The sequence below is a fragment of the Mycteria americana genome, chromosome 1 (genome assembly GCF_035582795.1).
Source record: "Mycteria americana isolate JAX WOST 10 ecotype Jacksonville Zoo and Gardens chromosome 1, USCA_MyAme_1.0, whole genome shotgun sequence".
NCBI lineage: Eukaryota > Metazoa > Chordata > Aves > Ciconiiformes > Ciconiidae > Mycteria > Mycteria americana.
The window spans coordinates 155108370-155133857 of NC_134365.1; the positions used below are offsets into that span (position 1 = coordinate 155108370).

At 38.4% G+C, this 25488-nt stretch overlaps 1 protein-coding gene across 3 annotated transcripts in view; it reads right to left on the minus strand.

The window, feature by feature from the left end:
- Positions 1-25488, minus strand: part of TFDP1 (transcription factor Dp-1) — a 56522-nt gene that overhangs the window by 13909 nt on the left and 17125 nt on the right. For 2 of the 3 annotated variants that reach the window (XM_075525347.1, XM_075525337.1), the window contains exons 4-7: positions 8483-8589; positions 3765-3886; positions 2295-2460; positions 1953-2099 (exon numbers count right to left, since the gene is read on the minus strand). In XM_075525347.1, the coding sequence (XP_075381462.1) occupies positions 1953-2099; positions 2295-2460; positions 3765-3886; positions 8483-8589 (542 nt within the window). The remainder of the gene's footprint in view (positions 1-1952; positions 2100-2294; positions 2461-3764; positions 3887-8482; positions 8590-25488) is intronic. The other variant, XM_075525359.1, reaches the window with a different exon arrangement.

Below are 25488 nucleotides of genomic sequence, written 5' to 3' on the forward strand. Positions count from 1 at the left end.
ACAGTTGAAAAAATTGCAAAAAGCCATGATGTTATATTAAAAAAAAAAAAAGGTAGGATCAAGTCTTGTAACTTAGCATTAGAAAATAAGTCAAATAACCGCCTGCCCCCCAAAAACTTACCACAACTCACCTGAGATTTTTTCGTATCACATGCATGTAAACTACATTGCTTTCCATATTACTTCAAGATACAGACCTTATTAATTGATCCACACCCTCTCTTTTTGCATTATAGGGACATATTTTACCAAATCTAATATTCTAATTTACACACAGAGTACAAGTTTAAAATGACTTAAAATACTAAACACTCGATGGGGAACCCCTCAAAGTCCTATATTACCTTATAAACTATTTGGCTTTTCAACAGTTTAAGGGTGAAGCTAAGCAATATCAGACGGAATAGTAAAAAAAGTTTATTAGGCTTGACAATCTCATAAATTAAACATTAGCCTCCACAAACTCATTAGAAAGAATCTTACTGCAAAACCTGTCAGGTAATGTCACTAATAATTTAAATGTCAATAGAGCTTGCAGAAACAGGAGCTAGAATACTCATGAAGCAGTAACTGGGAAGGGAGGAATCCTGCAGTTTCCTCAAGTAAGCTCAACACATCTTAGGATTTTTGTGATTTTCAAGACTACATTACACTTGGGGCTCAATTATTCAATGGTTAACAGAACTCTTTCCTCCTCTGGTGACATTCAATTAACAAGTTCTCACTTTGGTTATCAGAAGTTATTGTTCCCATCTTAAACTAATGAACCTTCACTGTGCATTATTACGTTCTAAGTTGCCTTTTTTACTCCAGTACTAGTGTTATCACACTCTTCTTTAGGACATTATCAATCATGACATCAAACCCAGCTGAATGAACCACACTTCTTTTGCTCCAACACTACTGGCAATGCCATGCTTTGTGAGACAGATCCAGAGAGATCTACTTTAAAAATCCCTCCAGCTATCTGGTTGCCTATTTAGCACACAGCACTGTCATCTTCAAACCACTTCACCTTCCATACTCACCCTACTATTTATGCTCCAATTATCACTCTCTTAACTAATAATTTTCACTTGGGATGATAAATATTTAAATACAACTCAGATTGATTAGATACCCTATATTTTCTTCATCTAGATAGCAATTACAGTACTAACTGAAAAATCAGTTATCAGTATCAAACAAAAATCTCCATGGAATTAGCCCTCTCTAGATAGATTCTAAAACATTTTTTTCCAATTTGTCAGCTTCTACACTGATTTTTCAGTCCTGCTGAAGGGAATTTAGACTTATTAAGAACAAATACGAAATCTCATTCTATTCTGATACAGTGAATTGACTTCAGTAAACCTCGGTAACTTTACTATGCTGCAAATCTCAGGATACTCAAAAAAACCCCGTCAGAATGCATGAATGCCTTTCAGTGTAAAACATTTCACTTCTTATCCAAGGCATGCAGTAGAAAAGTCTGACATGTTCATGTAAGACAAATGTCAGAAATACATAAGACCTGCAGCAACAAAGAAGGAGCAATGCTTATATATACTGATCTATATGCAACATCTATCATCACAGATGTATTATTTGTCTGGTATCTGGAGAAAATAATCCTCCTGATTCTTGAGCACCACTATCACAATGTTGGAAATACACATTAATCTTTCCGTTTGATTAACTTCCACTCAGAACCATTTCACATATACTGTAAAAGCTGGGACAGAGCTTTATTTTTGACATAGACGAATTTAAAAAAATATATTTAAGCAATCTGGATGTTTAAATGTGTGTTCTGTAAATACAAATTAAAAAAAAAAAAAAAGTCAAAAGGGACCATACTATTCTACCTTGCTATCTCAGAAGATCACATGCACCATGTTGTATCAGAACGTATTAAAGCTGTAAACATTTACTCAAACACAAAGCCATTGTGAATTTCCTAATATGTATACCTCTAAATTCTGACATTCCTGAGCCGAGTTAGTAGGTAGACCGATCCATTTGATTTCCTTCTTCTCCTTAGAGATAATGTTCATGGCCATAAGGACATTTAAGGCATCATAGACACGTCGTCTAATATTCTTCTGGTCATAAGCCTGCTGTAGACATAGTGCATTAATCAAAAACATACCTGTGACAAAAATATTTGAAAATAAATATATTACAGTAAATGGGTAAACTTGGGTAATGTCTGAACTGTTTCATTTAGCAGTAGGAAAAGAAATACAAAAGTCTCAAAGGAAATTTCTCTTCCCCCATTCAGTTCACATGTAATTGACCTCCCATATACTTACTGATTCATTTGGTGAAATGTGATTATCAGTGGTACTGAATTCTGCAACCAACTCGTCTGCCACCTCATTGTATGAGGTGGTTCCTTTTCTTTGTACCTTCTCACAAACCTTCATAGAGAAATGACGTAAACCCTTGCCATTCTTCTCTCCTTTTTTGTTCCGCTTCCTAAATATATGTATAATATATATTTTAAGAAGATTTGAACTTTGGAATATTTAATGTCTCTTTTTCAAATACAGGCACACTGCTGTAAAAAACCAAGCCTTTCCTTTTGTTCTGCTTCTCACCCCTTCCCTTCCCAATATTTTTTCCTATAATTTTTTTCCCCCTACAATTTACAATAATTAACAATTCTAGTATCTTCATGCTGAAACACAGTACAAATTCATTCTTTTGGCAACTCTGCTAGCTCCAGTAGCAGGTAAGTTAACAATAGGGATATTCCTTGAAGAAGTCAATAAAGAAAACTTCCCAGTCTTCAAGACAAGAAGCGATAGGGGGATAAATGCTAAAATATGAAGAGTGAATTACAGGAAATAACTTTTTTTTGTGCCGCCCCCCCCCCCCCCCCCCGCCCATCTAGTTTGACCACAAAAAATTAGATTGATTGAGCATTTTCTATGTAAGTCTGATAACTGACTGAACAGATGAAATCTGATGTTGATTGAACTCACTAAACACTACACTATTACTAAAACACAGATCTGAAGTTATACAGTATATCAAGTTGCTATGAAAACTTCAAAGTTACAAGATACAAGAAGTATAACAAAGTTTTCTGCATATCTTTTAAATAATAAGTTCCTTGTAACTTGAGAAAAAATGTAAGTATCAACAAAATTAGTATCAGCAATGGAACTCTCAAGTCTCTACATCTCATTTCACTGTATAATTCCAAAGTAGAAATCTATTTACGTGTAACAAGACACTGATGATAAATTTAGTCTTAAAGCAACTGCATTTAACAAGAGACCCTTAAAAACAAGCTTGCATTGGAAAAGACACCAAAAGAATGCATTCATTGTATCTAATACTTTTTCCCAATAAGGACTACATTCTTATTTCAAATGATACTTTCCGATACACTTGTTCAATCTCAAAGGTACTGTATTTTTTTTGAAATACACCAGCAAAACAGAAATGCCAAATTAAAAACTGAATCAAGTCAGATGAATTCCCGTGTCCTTTTAGGAGCTAAAGTCTCTAAATGTAAGTGATGTGAAAATATCTGTCAGAGTTGACAGACAATATTCTGGTTCCTTTTACAACAAATGAGGGATCTTCATTCTTGCGTGACCATTCCCGATTTTAATACAATATACTTTAATGTTGAAGTGCTCTTGATGGAAAGGTAAACAATTGACTGTCTCACACTGCTAGCCTGAAGAGTACATATACTATCACAGTGAACACTTAGAACAAAAGTTCCAAAAAATTTATGAATCCGTTGTAACTTTTATTTTGCTCACCCAGCAGACCATGGCGAAGAATCTGCAGTCTGGTTCTGTGATACAAAATGTGTGTTAGGTGTATGTGGACTTCCTACCAGGATAGTATTTGGCGCTGAAGGTCTCTGAGGTGTACCAATAACCTACAGTAAAGATAAAATAATTTGGAAAATTATCATAAGTATTCTAAGATATTCATATGCTGCATGATTCAAATGATGTATTATCCAAACAACAGTAATACTCTTTTTCTACCTACTTCTATTAGATGCATTGAACTTGTACACACTAGCACAAAACCCTTCAGACTACAGATTATATAGTTAGAGCACCCTGTAAGTAAGGAGCATTTATGTTTTATCCTGCTTAAATGAGCTTTTCATGCTTGCTGGATTTCTTAACACTGTTCAACGCTAACTTAGATGAGATCAAAACACACATGCCCTCTCCCCCCCAAAAGAAAAAGGGAAAAAAGGAGGAAAAAAACCCAAACCCTACCAGACTATGTATAAAAACGTTGCAGTAAATTACAGTTGAAATATGAACATATGAAACAACAAGATCTGAAAATCAGTAAAGGCAGAGAGAGAATGCAAAGCTGTTGCAAGAAAGGCCGAATTCGCTCCTGCAGTCAGTCTCTGTCACTACAGAGTCAAAACCAAAATACAAGTATGTTAGAAGTGAGGAAGAGTAAGGGCCAACTTTCTTTATCACTGTCGTGAGTGAGACCATTTTAGGCAAAACCATTCCATGCTGAACATTTTACGAGCACACACTCAGCTGATCACAGTCTTCCAGCTTACAGGTAAGCAGTCCTGAAGATGTGCTAATTTGATCACGAGTAATATGTACGTTCGCACACAGAGCCATGCTCTCCTTATCTGTGAAACTAGCTGAAGCAGAACTCCCACTTTTGCAGATGATGTTTTTTATCTCTGAAATGTTATAGATGTAACTTTCTAGAGAAAGTTACGTATTTAAGGAGAACAAAATGATACTGTACAGATTTCTATTTGTAGAAAGATATGCCTACTTTTGGGGGGTACATTTACCTCCCAGTGGAAACAGTAGGTGGCACCCCTGACATCAGGTAAGTGAAACAAACATCAAATGAACCTAAACTCATAACCACCCACAAGCTTGCTATATTTTCCTGCGGCCACATTCTGCCTCACCAACAAAACTGTAAGTTTCCTCAGGCTAGCTTCAATAATTTAGCCTCAACAAGAGTAAAATAGAAAAACTGAAAACCCAAAATGAAACATTTTATGTGTGAAATTTAAAATGAACCAAAATTTGAATAACCTTTAAATGTAGAATGCAAAAGGTAGTCTAGTGACTATTAGATGTTCATGATTTCAGCTGCCTGGAAGGACAAACAGCTACATTTTTTCCCAAATACTGTCTCTTTATATTATGCCATGTCTCTGAGTAGTTAACATACAAGTTTGTTACACCTACTTCTGACAGCTGGAAAATCTTAGGTCCTCCTCCCCTTTCCAGCAGCTTTGTTCCATATTTAAAACGTTTCTAATTCTTATGGAAAGCCAACTAATCTCCTCTATTACTTTTCATAACCAAAACCTCTGATTGTGAGAAACAGAATGAGGGTGGGAGATGCCGAACAGGCACAGGACACCTGTGAACCAGCTCACTTTCTCCCCAAGAAAAAAATACTATCAGTTCTGCTGTTGACTGGTCTGGTTCACCAAATGTCTCAAAAGACTGCAAAAACCACCCGTGTGCTATTCAAGTAATGTAGACAATACAGAGGACAGAGGAAAGCTGTTAGCCAGTTTTTATTCCCTAGGATGCAGTTACAGACGACTGGAAGAGATGATTCAACATCTTGCTCGCAGAGCCTAAAATTAGAGGGTCCCACTCTATTCCCTAGCTTCCAATTCCACAAGCAGCCGCACCATCACCCTGGTGCCACATCTAGAACTTGTATGACTGTGCAGTAAGATGAGAACCAAGCCAGTACAGGGGAGGGAGTGGAATGACAACTGGGAGAAAAACAAACCATTTGGCAGCAGCAAACCCTGGACATCTACTGCGCTCAGTAGTGTCTTGAAACACTCAACGGTACAAAGAAATAAATGGAAGTGTGTACAAATTCACAGCCTCATTTCTAGAGTGGAAAAGTGAAGTTTGTTTAGTACGTTCAAAACCTGCTCTGCATTCCCATTTTAACTCAAAAAAGTCTGCAAACTAGGCAGAATTATATGCTTTAATGTATCACTATTAAGGAAGACCTGACAGCCTAGGGTTTCAAAATCTTCTAAGGAATTACTTAGTATTATTGGCTCCTTAATAGGAATGTTAACGCCCCTAACTTTTACTCACATAAACAGCCATGACTTTGAATGAAAAGAGCATGAATGAAAGAGTGAAGCAGTACCAAGTCACTGGGAACATCCTAAAATGAAAGCTTATATATAGAATTAGAGCGGATGGTTTTAGAGAAAACAGAGGTATTGGGAGGGGGGAGGAAAAGTAGAAAGAAGTGCCTGCTGTTTGTCTTAAATTTCCTGATTTCAAAAGAGAACAAGATTACAGTTTAGCTCCTTGGTAATTAATAAGATCAGGACAACGGAGAAAACCGCAAGACAGCCCACACACTCCACTTCACTGTAGTCAACAGAAAAACTTATATGGGGACAGTGTTAAGAAAAAGAAATCAGACTACTTGAACAAAGAATACAAGCTCAGAAAATTAAGTATTAAAAACCTGGTTTTACCACTCAAAGGTTAGAAAGTTGAGCAGGGTCACAAGCCAACTTTGCTTCCCAAGAACATTTTCTGCTCATTGGCAGAAAATGTATCTCCTCTTAATTTTCAGGGTTCTAGAGGTAATTTTTTTTATAGTTCTTGCTATCCTTCAGAACTGTAAAGGCAAGAGAAATTTATCCAAAATTTCTCTCTACATATATACAAAATAAAAGCTCTGTATCTTCTTTAGAAACATACAACTAAGCATCTAATTTTGTACCGATAACAGCCAATATAAATATGTTGATATGGGCCCTTTATTTCACAAAAAAATTAATGCTAAGATGTTCAGAGTAAGAGTTAAAGTGCTGAAAAATTACAACTGCAAATGTGAATTTCCCACAGTAATCATACTAACAAAACCACCATTAAGAGTAGTTATTATGTCGGAATCGTATTTTTTTAATAACGTTACCATGTTAATTTAAATCATAGACAATATATATGAGCATTTGTCAATTTAAACTTGTGACGGAAGACACAAGAATTTATTTTATATGTATATAAACATTGTTGCAAACATTAATTTACTCACTGTTGAAAGTTTTAAAAAGCGTCAGATAATTTGTAATTTCTTTATTATCCCCTGGTTTTGGTATTTTAAGAAAAGATTTTGTAAGTTACCTGAAAGAACATTTCATTTTCAACATTAAACTCAAGTATGTACACAGCCTCACAATAATGCCCAGAAGGGACCTCCTCTGTGCCATTATGGCCTATGATCTATAGTTAAAACACTCTCCTGCTACCGCTGGTTACTGATTTTAAATTAAAAGAATGCCTAACTACTCTGAATTTCCTTGTTTGGAAATTTATTGATAAAATGCCTCCTACTGAAGGAGCAATTTCATTCAGTTAAACTCATTTCGCTATACTCTTAACTTCCAAGTGGCTTCTAGAAGTAGTTAATTCACCACCGCTGCCGGAAATACAGCACAGTGAACGATCTGCAATTATACAGACACTTCATTACGCAATAATCTTCAGTCTGTCTCAGTCTCCTCAAACTATGTGAAGCTCAAGACTTAAACATAGTGATACTGGATCTGCAATTCAATTAAGAACATAAGAGGATGTAGGGGTTTGAGGATTTTTTTTTTCTTTGTTTCCCTCTTCAAACAGACAGTTATACCAGAGCAGCTATCTGAGCATGGTAACAGCTTCAAAGTATAGTTAATAAGCAGTTATACAGATACGCTGCCTATTGCAGAGGGACTAGACTGTCGCAACATCTGTACAGTTGAAGTGGTACAGTTTATACATTCAGGCAGCCTCAGTTATAAAACACTCCTTAGAGCTTAGAGTTGGGAAAGGCAGATGGGAAACTGCTTTCCTATCAAGAAGGAACCCAAATATAACACATATTCCATTTCAGATGTTTATGCATTACAGTTGCTTTCCAGAAGATGAACTGAGACCAGCTCTTTTCAGGTCACCAAATTTTAATTTTGAACACTGTAAAAGTGGCTTCTCATAACCTACTGTATTACTGATTGCATTATTAGATTCTTTGAAACCTCTAATTTCATGTACCTCACACAAAGCTCACAATAAGTATTCAAACAAAAGGATATCTAAATCAAGCACTAAGAAATGTAGCTCTGTTTTCAGTTTTGTTCCACTTAACTTCAATCTCAATAAAGATGTGCTAATGGACTTCATTTACATTTATTTCCCTATGCCAGATTTCAAAGCAGAATCTGAAAGAGCCACTGATTTTAAGTGGCAAGACTAGCAAAAGATAAAACCACCTGAATATTCAGATATCTGCATGTTGATTTGAAAGTCATCTTTGCATTTCTTTATGCAAAAGAACATTTGTTTTAACATAAGCCTATTAACATTAGAAAACAAGCTTAGACTATCTGCCCATGACAAGTGATACCAACTATCAAGCTATAAGTCAGATTTACAGTATGTGTAAGCAATAGTACAAGCAATAAAAAAACCCCGCAAAGTCTCCTTACCACTTGTTGTGCAATGTTGACATTAGACTGTCCGAATGTTTTTGGCAGGAGCTGTTTTCCAAGCGTATTTACTGTAGAAGGATGAACAGCCAATAGAGAAACAACCCCTAAAACAAATACAAGTAGATAGCTTCAGGTCAGCCACATTGTATTATTTTAGCAATTCCAGTTTCATCTATACTACCAATGCGGATTAATTAGCTCTGAACTGCATAGAGAGTCAATATAAACATAGCATTTACACATTCAAAGCAAAAAAAGTAATTAACATTCACAGTATGTTCTCTCAAACTTTATCCTATGTAACCTTACAGGTCAGTGATCTAGTATGAACATGTGTTAATTCCTTTTATTCCAATTTTTCTCTCAAAGCAGAGTAATAGAGGTAATGGGCATCTGATAGAACGCATAATTCCCTCCTCTTCTACCCCTATCCTTTGTGGGTATTGAAATCTTTTCCCGCACCACCTGAAAAACATGCCCAATGCCCCAGCATATGACATACCCTTCTGAGACATGCTGGCCTACAAGAGATAAAATTTCGCTAGCACAGGCCTTTCCAAGAGAATATTCTCAACCTTCCTCTAAGTGCCCCCTCTCAGCTGAAGGCAGGGAATTAAAGAACAAAAGTCATCAAGAATCCAGTATTTGAGCAAAATACATGCAATACAGTAGACCAACACTGCACGGAAAGCTGCTCTCTTCCTGTTCATAAGCCATCCACAATCACCGTTGATGAGTAAACAAGTCCTAAGCCATGTAAAACAAAAATTCAACTACAAAAATACCAAGCCAGGTAACCTCTAGCAATTTGATGCTTCATGCCATAGTTTAAACCAAAGAAACAAACAAAAAAACAAAACAAAACAAAAACCCAAAAACAAACCAACAAAGCAAACAAAAAAGAAGCAACAAAGACTGACTACAGAAAAAGAATAATGGGACAAACAAGTCTTAAAATACCAGAGACATTTATTTTGCTGAAACTTCTGTCATTTGGTTGTCAGGTGAGAAGTTTAGCAGTTCTTTCCCTCAGATCACTTTTAAAGGGGCCAATGAGGCCAGAAGGACTTGGCCCAATTCCCATTCCTTTTCCTTTCTTTTTCCCGTTATCCAATACAGAAGCAATAAGTAAGCATTTTTACAATGGTTGTATCAGGAAGGGCCCTAACGAGTCCTTGATGCCTACCATCCCTCTTACGCATTTAGGTAGTCTACAGAAATTTAGGGGCAACTCAAATCTTGTTTAAGCCCTTGCTTTCCAGAAGGCTTGTATTTCCTAGCTGCTATTACTACACCATGTCAAACTGATAGCTTCACACAAGACCCTATTCTCAGTACCCCAAATTTGAATAGGATGCAGTAGCCTGTTATTCTTCCATTATTAACTAACTTGCCAGTGCTCTCTCAGAAAGTCAGCAGCTATCTAGTTCATAACATAAGTCTGTTACGCCTTCCTGTTCCTTCAAGTACACCCATTGCTATCATGGCCTGTTTTGTGTGCGCTCTTCCTCTCTGCAGAATGCAGTAAATCGATATAAACCACCCTAGCTATTAGTGCTTGTGTATCTTCTTCTCAGCTTCCTGGAGGTAAACATGTCTTTAACTTCCTTCTCATTGCTTTAAAAACAACAAAGCAATCTTAAGATTATATTTCCAGTATAAAATAAGAGTTGTAACTGCTTTCCAAAGTTAAGATACCTCATCTATTTGATCACCTTTCCTTACGTTTGACAGCTCTTGTTGCTCATACACTTTCTAGTTCTCCTACCCTTTGACATTTATTTTTGCAGGGGACAGGGATGGACACATTATTCGTGACAAAGGAATGCCATACGTTATTGTATAATTCCATAGCAAGTTTTCTATTTTATTCCCCCTGTTCCCTTCCAAATAATTCCCAAAATTCAATTTGCTTGTTCCCCACCAAACACTGATACCACATTTTCATAATATAACCTAGAATGACTTCAAGACCTTTCTTGAGTGCTAATAGCTCACTTGGGGTCCTCACTATCTAGTTTGATTTTCACCAATTATTAACCCATGGAAGTACTGCCCCATTCTATGACACCTTAGTTACTTTAACAGGCTGATTAAGGACCTTGATAACCAAGGTTTTTTTGTTGTTATTTTTAAGAAATCCAAGGACATCACACTGATTAGATAACCCTTATCCACATGGTTGTTGACTCTTTCAAAGCATGACTTTGAAAAGACGTAACTTCATAACTTCGCTTTTCTCCTCCCTCTAGAAAAGCCCTGTTAATTCCTGCCCATTATCACATTTATCCATATGTTGTCTACTACTCTTCTCTGTTAGGCACTCAACTGATTTGTCTAACAGAAGTCTGACTTACTCGTCTGCAGTCAACTGAGCCCTGCAAAAACTGGTGCAGGGTATGTCGCCTTCTATCCTTCTGGTACTATATGAATTATAGAATCATAGAATAGAATGAATCATACAATGCTTTGGATTGGAAGGGATCTTTACAGCTCATCTAGTCCAACCCCCCTGCAAGAGCAGGGACATCTTTAACTAGATCAGGTTGCTCAGAGCCCCATCCAACCCGACCTTGAGTATTTCCAGGGATGGGGCCTCCACTACGCCTCTGGGCAACCTGTTCCAGTGCTTCACCACCCTCATTGTAAAAAATTTCTTTCTTAAATCCAGCCTAAATCTGCCCTCCCTTAGTTCAAAACCATCACTCCTTGTCCTGTCACATCAGGCCTTGCTAAAAGCCTGTCCCCGTCTTTCCTATAGGCCCCCTTTAATTAAGGGAAGGCTGCTATAAGTTCTCCCCGCAGCCTTCTCTTCTCCAGGCTGAACAACCCCAACTCTCTCAGCCTGTCCTTGTAGGAGAGGTGCTCCAGCCCTTGGATAATTTTTGTGGCCCTCCTCTGGACCCGCTCCAACAGCTCCATGTCCTTCTTGTGCTGAGGGCTCCAGAGCTGGACGCAGTACTGCAGGTGGGGTCTCACCAGAGCAGAGTAGAGGGGCAGAATCACCTCCCTCGACCTGCTGGCCATGCTTCTTTTGATGCAGCCCAGGATATGGTTGGCCTTCTGGGCTGCAAGTGCACATTGTTGGCTCATATCCAGCTTTTTGTCCATCAGTACCCCCAAGTCCTTTTCCGCAGGGCTGCTCTTGATCACATCATCCCCCAGCCTGTATTGAAACCGAGGATTGTCCTGACCCAGGTGTAGGACCCTGCACTTGGCCTTGTTGAACCTCATGAGGTTCACACAGGCCCACTTCTCCAGCTTGTCCAGGTCCCTCTGGATGACATCCCGTCCTTCTGGCATGTCAACTGCACCACTTGGCTTGGTGTCATCTGCAAACTTGCTGAGAGTGCACTCGATCTCTCTGTCAATGTCATTGATGAAAATATTGAACAGCACTGGTCCCAGTACAGACCCCTGAGGGACACCACTCATCACTGATCTCCATCTGGACATTGAGCCGTTGACTGCTGCCCTATGGATGTGACGATCCAACCAATTCCTTATCCACTGAACACTCCACCCACCAAATCTGTATCTCTCCAATTTAGAGAGGAGGATGTTGTGGGGGACCGTGTCAAATTATACATATACTGAGTTAGCAGGACAGAAGTACCATTACTAGGTCCTTTAAGAATTCACAGGTAGATATTCTCTGGTCACAATGATTTCTAGCCATTCATGTTATCAATTTTTTCCTAAGACAACAACTTCTAGCAATACTTCTGTAGGACAATTTCATAAAGAACAGTATTGCCATGAGACTCTCCCTAGTCATCTTGATAATCTATCAACTCTTCAGATACACTCAAGAGACTTCATTCTTCTGGTATGTTTAAAAATAAAGTAATTCTTTATGCTACCGTGTTGTTTCTTAAAAACTTTTATGCAGTCACCAAAGACAAATGCAAAAATCTTGCACTTGTGACAACATAGGTCCATGCAACAGCAGAGGTCAGGGGTTGAGTCATTAGGAAGCAGATGTGCAGAAAAGGACCTGGGGGTGCAGGTGGACAACAAGCTGAGTGTGACCCAGAAGTACACTCCTATGCTAATAAAGACTTAACCACATCCTGGGCTGCATTTGGAAGAGTACAGAAAGAAGTACAAAAGAAGTGATTATTCCCTTTTACTCCAGCGCTCTTTAAGCTGTACCTGCATTACTCTCTTCAGTTTTGGGGCTCACAGTGCAATAGAGGTATTAACAAACAGGAGAGAGTCCAGCAAAAAGACACTAATATGGCTAGGGTACCAGAGCATATGATGTACAAGAAGCTGAGGGACCTTGGCACGTTCATCCTGTGGAAGAGAAGATTAAGGTGGGACAACAGGTGTATCTGTGGGAATCTAATCACTGCCTTCAGTTATCAAATGGAGAGTTACAGAGATGACAGAGGAGACAACAAAAGGAAAAGAGATAACAGTCACAAGTTGCTGCACAGCAAATTCCAACCAGACGTGAGGAAAAAAAATTCACAACGAGAAAGGTAAAGTACAGCAACAGGTTGCCTAGGAGGTTCTCTGGAGATATACAGAAAAATTCAGCTAATGAAGGCTCTGTGTGTTGAAGCTGGCCCTGGTTTTATTGTAAGTTTAGATTAGATGGCCTCCAGCATCCTTATATTATTCATTTAATTCTATGAATACAAATAGCTATCTTGCAACTAAAACATCTGCATGAAGGGAAGAGTACACACTATGCTTCTATGCTTCTGTAAAGTTTTTAATTACATCAACATTTCCTGTGGTGCTGTGCCAGAGTTAATTCATGCAACTGAACCAACCTGGCTCTACACAGAAACTGCAAGCTACATCTTTCTATACGGCACAAACTGATTGGCAAGGAAATGCAAATGTAACTGGAAGAACAGTAACACACACTTCAGTCTGAAGCAAAGTCAAAGTCAACCTATAAAAGATGTCATACTAACTAGGAAAGAGCATAAATGTTCAACAATGGGGGGGGGGGGGCGGGGAAGGGCGGACAACAGGACAGAGGAGTTGGGTTTTTTTGAGGGTATTTTCAATTTGTCTCTGCCTAAATGTATCCTACTATTTTCTCATTTACCTGATGTGCAAACATTTTTCTCACCCACCTGCATTTTCATCAAAGGCTCATAATGCTCTGGTTTCACAGTGGTTCTGTGTGTGTAGTTTGTTTGTTTGTTTTTTAAGTATACAAGAAGAAATAACTTTATTAACTTAGCTTTGCAAATGATTGACAGCTCGGTTTCTCAAAGGAATTTTACTAATCATTTGTTAATTACTCTTACAGCAATCACTGCAATCCAAATAATCCTGTACTTTGTGGCCAACATACAGTGTGCATACCAGCATGTAAAAATTAAACCACAAGTTTACAAACAGCTTCCCTGGCACCAACTCCTCTTCCTTTTCAAAACAAACACATATTAATATACTGCAAGTTCCTGACACTTTTCTTTTTTTCTCCTTCTAAAGACTTCAACAAAATACGGAAAAGGCCAGGTAAAGCACACAATAAAATTATACTGAAGGACATTACTACTACTTAAATTCTCAGTCTTCCAAACATCATCAGTTTGGAAGACTACTCTTAGTAACTTACAAGCAATCATTAAACCTAATGAAAGTAGAACTTCATCAATACGAAGTTCCAGAATGCCTCCAAACTTGGGATCAAGGAGTAATGCAGTAAAAAACTTGCACAGCAAAAGCAGCAGCACCCTTTAACAAAATTTATTATTTATCTGTCTACAAACTCTTCCAAGTAAGTGCTCTCTTCATACAGAGTATGTGGTAAATAGCCTTCTTTGGTTACTGATTGCATTTAGCGCAGAACTCTTGGACCAGACCTTTGCTTGCATATGAAAACAAACCCAAAACTTTACCAAAAAGAAAAAATCCCTTGCAGAATTTTAGCAGTAAAACAGACTGGTGATACAGGCAATTATGAACATTTTACGTAACTTGACATGCCACAGAAAAAGACACGGTACATCTAAAATTAGAGAAAGGAGTGCCCTCTGCAGACAAAGCAATAGATCTGTCTAAAAGCTGACGGCTCCAGTTCATGTAACAGTAGTGCCTTTGAATTTGGTGTTTCAGATCAAAGAGGTTGGGCTGAGGCACTCTTTGCCTCAGGAGCAGAAAGCCCATTCAATCTAGGTGCTGTACCATTTTCTGATGTAATCTGTCTATGTTTTCTTTACTTGTGGAAGAGAGAGCAATAGGAGTGATGCAACAACAGAAGGCAACTGAAAAACAAAACAGTTTCCTGATAATGCCGTTTCTAACAAACTAAGTCTTGCCAGTCTGTCTTCTAGCATAGAAGCAATATTGTATATGGTGGAACTGGATTTGGTAAGAAGGTAATTTTGCAAGCACTTTTGGAATTACTACATCCCAGAAAAAGAACATGCAGAATGAGAAGAGAGTGATTTGTCAGAATGCAAAGTAATTCCTACCATCTCCTGCAACAGCCTCAACCGAACTCTGACAGCAGACCACTTTGTAAGTAAATACATGATTGAAGGTTAAAGGGTTATTTTAAGAAAAGTCTGAAGAAAATTAACCCTGCAGATTCCATTTTGCAGTATAACCACTCTTATGAACTCTACAAACTTTTGTCTTAATTACGTTAGCTTTGAAATTGATGGTTTTAACAGAGCAGCTGGAATCTAGCCTAACAACAGCTACACAACTCGAAGACAGCAATATTATTAAGACAGTCTCAATACAAGTCAAATATGACTTACGCTCTCAGAAAGATAGTATTACTATCAATTACCCGATAAAACTCATAACTATGAGAATATCAGTTGAAGAGCCTGATGGGTCTCTTTTGGGACACCAAAAGAGACCAGTGAGATTTTCCATGAACAAGAAGATTTAAGGAAGTGACACGGACACTAGATTCCATTGCTAATGTCACTTCTGAGAAGGCCAAGTGCCACCTGGAACACTACATTCCTTATTTCAGGAATTTAAAAAAAAGTTATGAGGAATAGAATTTATATAAAGCCAGAGTACCTGTACTGCTTAAGATGCAAATGATTGATATAAGACTACACAAAAACTATGAGAACTATCTGGAAAGTGTTGTAGATTCAGTTTTGGCAGTCTTCCGTATGTGGATTTTTTCTTCTTTTTGGTAACAGAAGAGATAGGAGGAGAAGGAGAGGGAATTCAACATCAATATCACTAACAAAATTCCATACTGTAACCATTTTGTAAAGCAAATACAGACAAAGCTAATTCCAGCTCCAAACCTGTCCATCAGACCAACTGCTTAAAATAAACAAACCCCTAAATAACAAAAAGCAAACTAGTCTTAAGTGCACAATCTGCCCCTCTCTTTCCCGTGCCACCCCCCAACCCCAAGTTGGTCTCAGTAGAAGATTGGCTGAAAAATTATCAAGTTTGTAATCAAAAAGTGAGCAGGGTCTCTCACAGGAATGTAAAGTTGCTTAAGTCCACCTTATTTTTTGCAGAGTTCTTTTTTCAATTGAAAAGCTTTGGGTAATCAGATTACAGATTTCTCTCAGGGCCTCTGGGTGACATTACTTATCTGTAATAAGTCATGGGCCTTATTACAGACACTGCTATAGTGTTCTAGAAGACTATGTTAGGCTCACTGATCTTTAGTCATGGCCTCTACTTGTCTTCATGCCATCTTCAGCTATTTCTTATTTGCCACTATTCTACTTAAGAAAGTTGAATTTGGCTAGTTCAGCCATGCAGTTGGCAGCTCAGTATCCTTTTAGTAGTACTCTCCTCCCTAGTAAAGTAAGAGCAAAGCATCTGCATCTCCTACAAACAGAAAGGAAAACCACAGTCTGAAGTAATTCAGAACTGCAGATTTACAGAAGCTTTCTAACTTTCTCTGGATTCTGTTCAAGGCAATTCATTTATTTCCAATATGAAAAAAAAAAAAAAAGATGCAAGAATTACAAAAAGATGAGCTACTTCTAAAACATCTTTCATTAATCAGAAGTACCGTTCTATCCAGTTGTTTGAGCTGCTGTCAATAAAGCTGACAGCAATATGCCTTAGAGTAATTTATCCCATGCACTTGAAAGTTTCAGTTGCCCACTTTTACTTGGCTTCTTTGCCACCATGGAAACTTCCAAAGCTAACTCCAGCTCCAGGGCTTCAACGGAAACTGCCCAGTGACCAGGCTACAGGTTCTCTTCCTCAAGGCACTACCAAACAATAGAAATCTAACAAAACCCCCAAGTTTGTTTTGTGTTGGGTTTGGGGTTTTTTTTGTTGTTGGTGGTGGTTTGTTTTGGTTTTTTTTTTTAAGGTATGGGAGACCTCATGGAAGCTCATCATGGAGACTGAAACATAAGGAAGGCAGCTCTTAGGAAAAACTTAAGTTCATTACTCAACATGACAGTCTAGTACACAGAAATAATAGTAAAGATGTGCCTTTGAAGACTCCACATAACAAAATCCAAAAAGCTCACTAGAGAGTGGAAGAATCTCTAGAAGGCACCAAATCTTCATGCAGTTCAAACACAGGTGCGCAATCTCTGAAGCTGAGACAGAGATGAGAATGAATCCTGTTTTGGACAGCAGTGAAGCAGAGCTCAGAATGTCATCTACAAGTCAAGGTGAGAAATAATGCACAGACAGTGAGAATTTCAGAGCTACAGAAAGGTGGTAAGGCAGTCAGGACACAACCAAATAAGTTGACGGAAGTCGTCAACTTATCTACACCACTATCACTGAACAAGAGGTAACAAAAGAAATGTCTAAAAGAAACATCCTGGAACAACAAGGTATCATATCAACATCATAACAAGAAAAGTTTTCTGTATGAATTAATGGGGCAGGCTTCCACCTCTTTCTCTGCCTCAAAGCATCATGACAGCAGGAAACAGCGTACCGAACTCTCACACCCATTATAACCTGTCTCAATACAGCGACCAACACAATGCTTGACAACAACCTCGTTCAACCCCAACGCTAGATACGGATGAAATGGAAATCAAATGCCAAGCAGTTCCCTCAAGGACTGTTTACCTTATTTTCTATGCATTTTGCTTTACAAAATCTACCCTAAATCACTGAACCTGAACCACTGCCTTCTTCCAAGTGCAAGAGGAGTCTTGAAGACACAGCTAGGATAAAAACATTAGTTTTTATCCAGTCCACATCACCTTCAAAGAAAATAACTATTTACCACAAAAGCATCAACGTGACAAGTTTTAGATTATTAGATTACATATACATAGAGAATATGTATAAAAAGTGTACTTAGAAGATCTGGGAAAGAAGACAGAGGCAACAATTATATCCTAGGAGCTGATTCCTCAGATGTGATTCCTGTGAAGTTGCAGTTTTTAACGTCTCTCTCGCAAATGTCATAGGTATTTTATGATTAGTTAGTTATGTGCTAATTTTCAGAAAACACTGAACTCTTTCTGAGGGTATCAACCTACCATAAGCTTTGACAACACACAGATGATTGTCTCTAGCTGTGTGTCAAGTCAAGTAAAAATACCTCTGCCTACTGAACAAGTCACACCACCCTGTTAAGACAGCAAACATGGTCATATAGCAATTCTGAGCACTTTTACAAAGACATTGATCTTCCCCGGTTTGTAGTACTACTACTAGGTGTTTAAGTAATCTCTTACATCAATTCAGACTTTTAGGTGATTCTCATCATCCTTAGATAGGACTAGTAATACTTTAGCTATTACAAACCAGTCTTTCCAAGTCTGTGTTGAAATAAACTGTGGTCTACCTTTAGACTTTTTAAATGTCTTTTTAGACTTTTCAAAATATCATTCCTATTTGCAGCAACAGTTTTATTTCCTGAGCTTGACTTTAGATGATAATAATTGTTTAGATTTACCTCAGCTACAATAATACACAGGCATTTTATAACCAATGTTCAGGCATGTATCTGTTTGCTAAAGCATGAATCACGGGCTCTGAAATAGATCTCTACTTCTGTTCCAGAGGAACAATTCCAGTCACTGCCAAAAATCAGGGAGAGTTTATCTTGCAAATAAAATTAACAATAACATTACATTGCAAAAAGTTTCTTGTCATATAAATAGGGAGTTAGGCAGCATTGAAATGTAAGAGTCTAAATACCCCTTAAAAGTTTACATATTTGACTTCAATTTTTTTCAATTACCAAATCTGAAATGAAAACAAAACTAAAGTTCTTTATGCCCTTAAAATGTGAAAACTTATTTTAAAGTGTAAGAGGTGAAAGGAGCTAAAGACATCTTTTACAAGTACTTTCTGGTTACATACCAATAATGCCACCTACTGGCATGAGAGAAGATCCAAATTTTCTTTCTGAGTAATTTTAAAATTAATTTAAGAACTTTAAATTCAAAACAATATTAAATACCATTGGTTATCTTTTCCCTTGCACTCATCTGAAGCAGATAATTTCTTTCACCTAAATTTCTGCACAAGGAAGGGGCAGGATTAGAATTGAACAGTGTTCTATTTAATACTTCAATATCAACACTAATCTAAATATAGCAAGGACCAGAATGTAGCAGTTTTATTCAAAATGCAACCTCCCAGAACAGCAAAATTTCTAAGTCTCTAAAATTCATTGCCAAATAACTTTTCGAAGACACAAACTCGTGAGGAAGTTTTACTGGTTCAGCACCTATTACAAATTCTTTCCATCCTTCCAACCCATATGTATTTTCTAACTCTCAAAATGAATTCGGATTATAATTATGACTCAAAGTCCATGTACACAGTGAATTTTAGCAATTTCAGGTTTAAGCAATTAGCCAGGTGGATATCCAAAACAAAGCCAGGAATTAACAAAAATGATTTTTTTTTTTAATCCCAGAATGGAAACAAATTAAAATAACAACTAAAATATCCAAATGAGATTATCCTTGCCTTGTAACTAAGGTATGCAAGAAGCAAACAATTACAAATCAAGTCACTTTGGAATTTTACTCCACAACTAAACCACACTCTTATTCTGCCTTGGATAAAGCAATTTAGAATATAAGAGAGTATTTTCAGTTGGAAGGGACCTACAATGATCATCTAGTCCAACTGCCTGACCACTTCGGGGCTGACCAAAAGTTAAAGCACGTTGGTAAGGGCATTGTCCAAATGCCTCTTCAACACTGACAGGCTTGGGGCATCGACCACCTCTCTAGGAAGCCTGTTCCAGTGCTTGACCACCCTCTCGGTAAAGAAATGCTTCCTAATGTCCAGCCTGCACCTCCTCCAGTGCAGCTTTGAACCATCCCCATGCATCCTACCACTGGATACCAGGGAGAAGATATCAGCACCTCCCTCTCCACTTCCCCTCCTCAGGAACCTGTAGAGAGCAACGAGGTCACCCCTCAGCCTCCTTCTCTCCAAACTAGACAAGCCCAAAGTCCTTAGCAGCTCCTCACAGGGCATGCCTTCCAGCCCTTTCACCAGCTTTGTTGCCCTCCTCTGGATGCATTCAAAGACCTTCACATCCTTCTTAAATTGTGGGGCCCAGAACTGCACACAGTACTCAAGGTGAGGCTGCACCATCACTAAATATAGCGGGATAATCACCTCTTTTGACCAGCTGCTTATATGGTGTTTGATGCACCCCAAGATGCAGTTTGCCCTCTTGGCTGCCAGGGCACACTGCTGACTCATATGGAGCCTGCTGTCCACCAGCACCCCCAGAATCCTTTTTATTATTGCCAGAAAAGAGACAGAGCTATAAATAATACTTTGGGTGCCCTTACAGCTTTTCTTCACTTGACCTTTGAAATTTTTATAAACGTTGCTTCTGATTATAATTTGAGGGTTTACTGGGATTAATTTAGGCACAATTTCTACAAAACTTATTCCTGAATACAGGGTAACAAGCAAAGGAAAGGGCCCTGTGTAATGATGTTCTCAGCAATTGAGGCTTTAGGGAAAAAAATGCAATTGGGTATTTCAGAATGATCCAAGCAAACTTGCAACCGCTTCCAACAGGATTTAGCATTCCTCCACAATGTCACAATTGAAGTTGACAGCAAATAAAACAGCACAGGACAAGCAGCAGATATAAAACCAAGTGGCTTTATTAGAGTTCATCAGTGAGAGGACATCTGAATATACAGCTTTTTGCTGCGCCTGTTAACTCACTAGCAGTCACTAGCAAAGCTACACTTTAAAAGCACCTGGCATTGCTCAGATTTCCTGAAACAAACACCTCCCTTCTCAAACACTCTCTGCACATTATATTGCCGCTTCTCTCCTGAACAGGGTTATACCAGGAAACCATCTTCCTGGTTACCAACTACCCCAAACCTTTCACGGTCATACTTGTGCCAAACTAAACCACTCTAGACCAAATCTGGGGATTTGTGCCACTTAAACCCTACCAGACTACAAACTCAGCAGACCTTGTGCTTAACAGGAAAGCTGCACTAAGATGTAAATGTCATACCTCATGTCCTTCCAGGAGAAGTTAGAGCTTTTCAACAGCACCACCCTGTAGCCAAACATACTGAAAACCTGTATTACCTAAATTTCCTCATCCAAGGACTGGCAAATACTCAAATAGTAAAAAAATTTATCCTGAACATATGCATTTCCATCAAGAAGAAAAAAAATTAAGATAGTACATTTTCCAAAACATTTGTAACATCTGGGAATCAATATGGCCTTAGATCAAACAGGGATTGAGACAACTGGTGTATCGCTCCACTGATAACTTTCCCAAGATTCAACTTTTAAGAATTAGCCTTCTAGACTAAATTCTCAGTGGTGAAAGAAGAGCTGTAGGCAGAGAGAAAAATCTTCTTCCGGTGAGCAGAGCTAATGGCGTCATCTTAATATAAGGGAAAACTTGCACCTTGCTTGAATAGCTCCATGGAACGCTGTTTTTTCAGGGCTAAATGAGGTGTTACACTCCAGTAATGGAAATACACAGGAGTATCAAGAGAACACAGGTGAATTTACACCCAACCTCTTCTGGAAGTTGCACAAGCACTGGAGGAAGCACAAGCTTCCAGCTCATTTCTACCACATATAAAGACTGATACCCTCTTATTCCACACTAAAGATGTTTTGAAGACTTTTTTAGAGCATTTTCTAGAACAGTATTTTATGTCCATGACCAATTTACTCAAATTACATGCATTATAAACTAAACAATTTTTATTTGTTACTATTTTCTCCTCTTAAAACAGATAAAGTCACTCTCTGCTTTAGAAACAAAAATCTTAATCCGAGTTCATGGTTGAAACCAGTCTCTCCAAAACGAATTAGACTGAGGCATGTCCCCACTAGTTGAAGTAAAAAGTCTGTCTAGGTTGGTAACCTGTTTCTGACAGTGGATATTAGTGGATAAACAGGGAATGAATGTAAGACCAGGACTTGCATGCAGAGATAATTCCCTAACATACCCTCTCTCTCCCAGATTCTACACCTTTAGGACTTTTTGAGCAAGAGGTTGTGCAGCATAAGTGTTCAGCGTAGCAAGATAAGCTATATCCCCTTTTCATCATTCATCTAAGAAACAACAGCTACATACTCTACCCAGTCTAAAAATAACCTATTCACAGTTCCCAGATAATGCCAGTGCAGATTAAAAATTTACAGAAGTCCATTCTCAGGCTATTTGGTGCAGCAGAAGCTGTTCAGGCTGTAAGAACTGTTGCATAACCACCTGTTTGGGCCAGAAAAGTCAACCTTTGCTTATCTTTCATAGTTGATTCATATACCTACCACTTCATCTGGTATTCACCTTATAGACCTTTGATGAAGTGTTACAGAACCACTTCAAGAAAAATATTCTACTCTCTTTCTCTCAAACCATGTTTTTGCAAGCATGTCCTTATGACCCAGTGGACAAGTCATTTTTTGTCCTCTACCACCCCGCTAAAGCCTTTATTTCTCCGACAGCTGAGCTCCTCCTCCTTTCACATCTGGCTGGCAATGTGTGGAAACTGAAGCAAGTCGTAAGTTTCTTGTTGAGGTTGTATTCTTAATTTGCTGAGTCTCTCAAAGTCGGACTTCTGTGAAAAGATGCTGGAATGCACCCTCTGATATTACTAATCCAGTGACCTTGAGTGCTGTGAGAGTGTAAAGGGAATGAACTTCAAAAAGTAGCCAGGCTCCTGCATTCTCCCTGAAGAGCCTGCCCCTTTTACTGTTGTCAGGGCCAGCAGACTGGGCTAAGCAAACCACTCATCTGACACAGTAGGGAGATTTGATCCTGTATCAATAATGCAACGTATTCCCAAACTCTCCTTGTGACTGATTTGCAATTTCCAGAAAAGACTCCTTCCTTTTACGAAATACAAATTCGAAGGGGAAGGAGGGAAGGAAAAAAAAAAAAAAAAAAAAAAAGAGATACCCCCCACACACACTTTTAATGATGACCACCAGAGAAGAACAGAAAGATTCTTTCCTGACCTCCTTCAATTCATCCTAAGTAGTATACCAGACACACTTCTGCTACCTTGTGGAAAGCCTACTCTGTGTTTTTTATCTATTGCTGTGGACTGAATCCTCTACATTGTGAAATTAGGAGAAATTTTGCACAAACTTAGCAAGACAGCGGAGGATGGGACTTTTTGATATAATGGCATGTAATGTAGACAGCTACTTTTAGAAAGCACATAGTACTTTTGTGTATAGTAGTTACATTTCAAATTCCAACATTTAAAGACTACACAAAAACCCTAAAAATTATAAAAAAGTGGCAACAGAAAGTAAGTACTACTTCAGTTAATAAATTCTGATACCTGAATAGTTTAGTGCCAAAATATTGGTCATTTTAAGCTCTGATTAAGACTACAGAGCCTACATATAAAACACAGACAAGTTAGAGGCAAGAAACATAAAACGATTGAGCCAAGAGAAACAGTTGTTTCTTCTCAATATTAAGAATTAGTTGCTGTCCATTAACTTTACAAAACTCCCCTAAAAGCAATGAGGTGCAGAAATTAACTGAGGATAGCTTAGTTTGCTTGTATTATTTATGGTGGTATACACTGAGAATAGAGCTCGACTGTCAAACCGGAGGAGCTGCAAGCCTATAATAAACTATTTAATCACACAAATTTATTTTAGAAATTCTACAAGCAATGAAATGGCCTCTATTTTGCCCAGTTCTACTTCAAGAGCTACATAAGACTGGAAGATTCACATTTCCAATTTTTGCTGTCTAGACTGCACTGTCTGTTTTGACTAGCTCTCCACTGACTGTAACAGGGTCGAGAAACAGATGCCTATATGGGTGTAAAATATCCCCAAAAGTATCTGTCCTGACAAAAACATCAGCTTTACTGCCCTTGGGGGGTACGGAAATGGTACAGCTGTTAAGGATCACTTAATCTACCTGCACACTCTTTTTGTTCAGGGGTGTGTAACTGTTTACAAATATACACATGGACCAGTTAATAAGTGTCAGTTATTTAACCCTTAGTGCTTTCTCCCTCAAAATCAGGTCATGGCAGATTAGTCAGACAGCCCTGTTTTGTAAACCAATGCATATTTTAGGCAAGGGAATGTCAGAGAGAGAGCGTATTGAGATTCCAATAAAATACTCAATGTACCTAGAAAAACTGTTAGTTAAATTGGGGGTGACAGAAATTAGAAGTTCTGCAAGCTGTGAAAATAAATGCTTAAAGGGGTTTCCTGAAATGGTATATAAAAGACTAGAGCAATAATACTAATGGAGTTCACCTGAACTGGACTACAGGTTAATCTGAGAGTACTAGCATAATCCAACAACGCATAAAGTCAATAGATTTGTCAACAGTGAGGTTTATGAAAGCATCAGACAAGAAGTAGGTGACTCTGTCCTAATAAATTTCAAGCTATTTAGTATAGCCCATCAAAGCACACCATCTGTCAGACACAAGAATAAACCAGACTATCATCATTTGGAAGCAACAACAAAGGAAAATGGCCATTTTGCCAAAATCTATTGTGAGATGGCTGTGAACCAAACATGATGTTGCACAGAAAAATTACTGATACCTCCATACAAATATGACTGAAGCTTCACTTGGAGCTTATTTTGGTCACTTGTGTTCAAGAAAGTTGATGAAAACAATCAAACAGGCTCAAAGAATGACAATAAGGAAAATCCAAAGAATGAAAATAAGGACAAAGAGCTCATCTAATGAGGAATCTAGGAAACAATGGCTAGTTGGCCTGTCAAACTAAAGACTGTTAAGATACAGAATTGTTATTTATAAAGAGTAGGTAAACACACTGGAGAAACTATTAAGCTGAAAAATAACACTGCCACCAGCAAAATGCATAAACTGGCAAGAATATACTTAACTGGAAGTCAGAGAATAGTTCTGCAGTCTCACTATGGAAACAGCCTTCCCCTAAGAATAGAGGGGACAAAAATCTAATCTTCATATAGCATAATCAGTTTACAGAAGAGGTTATACGACACAGCTGTCCAGAACTGCAGGCAACTGGAACTCACAGTATCATACAATTGTTTAGGTTGGAAAAGACCTTTAAGATTATCAAGTCCAACCATTAAGCTAGCACTGCTAAGTCCACCACTAAACCATGTCCTTAAGTACCACATCTACACGTCTTTTAAATACCTCCAGGGATGGCGACTCAACCACTTCCCTAGGCAGCCTGTTCCAATGCTTGACAACCCTTTTGGTGAAGAAATTTTTCCTAATATCCAATCTAAACCTCCCCTGGCGCAACTTGACGCTGTTTCCTCTCATCCTATGGCTTGTTTCTTGGGAGAAGAGACTGACACCCACCTTTCTACAACCTCCTTCCATGTAGTTGTAGAGAGGGATAACGTCTCCCCTCAGCCTCCTTTTCTCCAGACTAAACAACCCCAGTTCCCTCAGCTGCTCCTCATCAGGCTTCTGCTCCAGACCCTTCACCAGCTTCGTTGCCCTTCTCTGGACACGTTCCAGCACCTCAATGTCTCTCTTGTAGTGGGGGGCCCAAAACTGAACACAGTATTCAAGGTGCGGCCTCACCAGTACAGGGGGACAATAACTACTCCTGCTGGACACACTATTTCTGATACAAGCCAGGGTGCT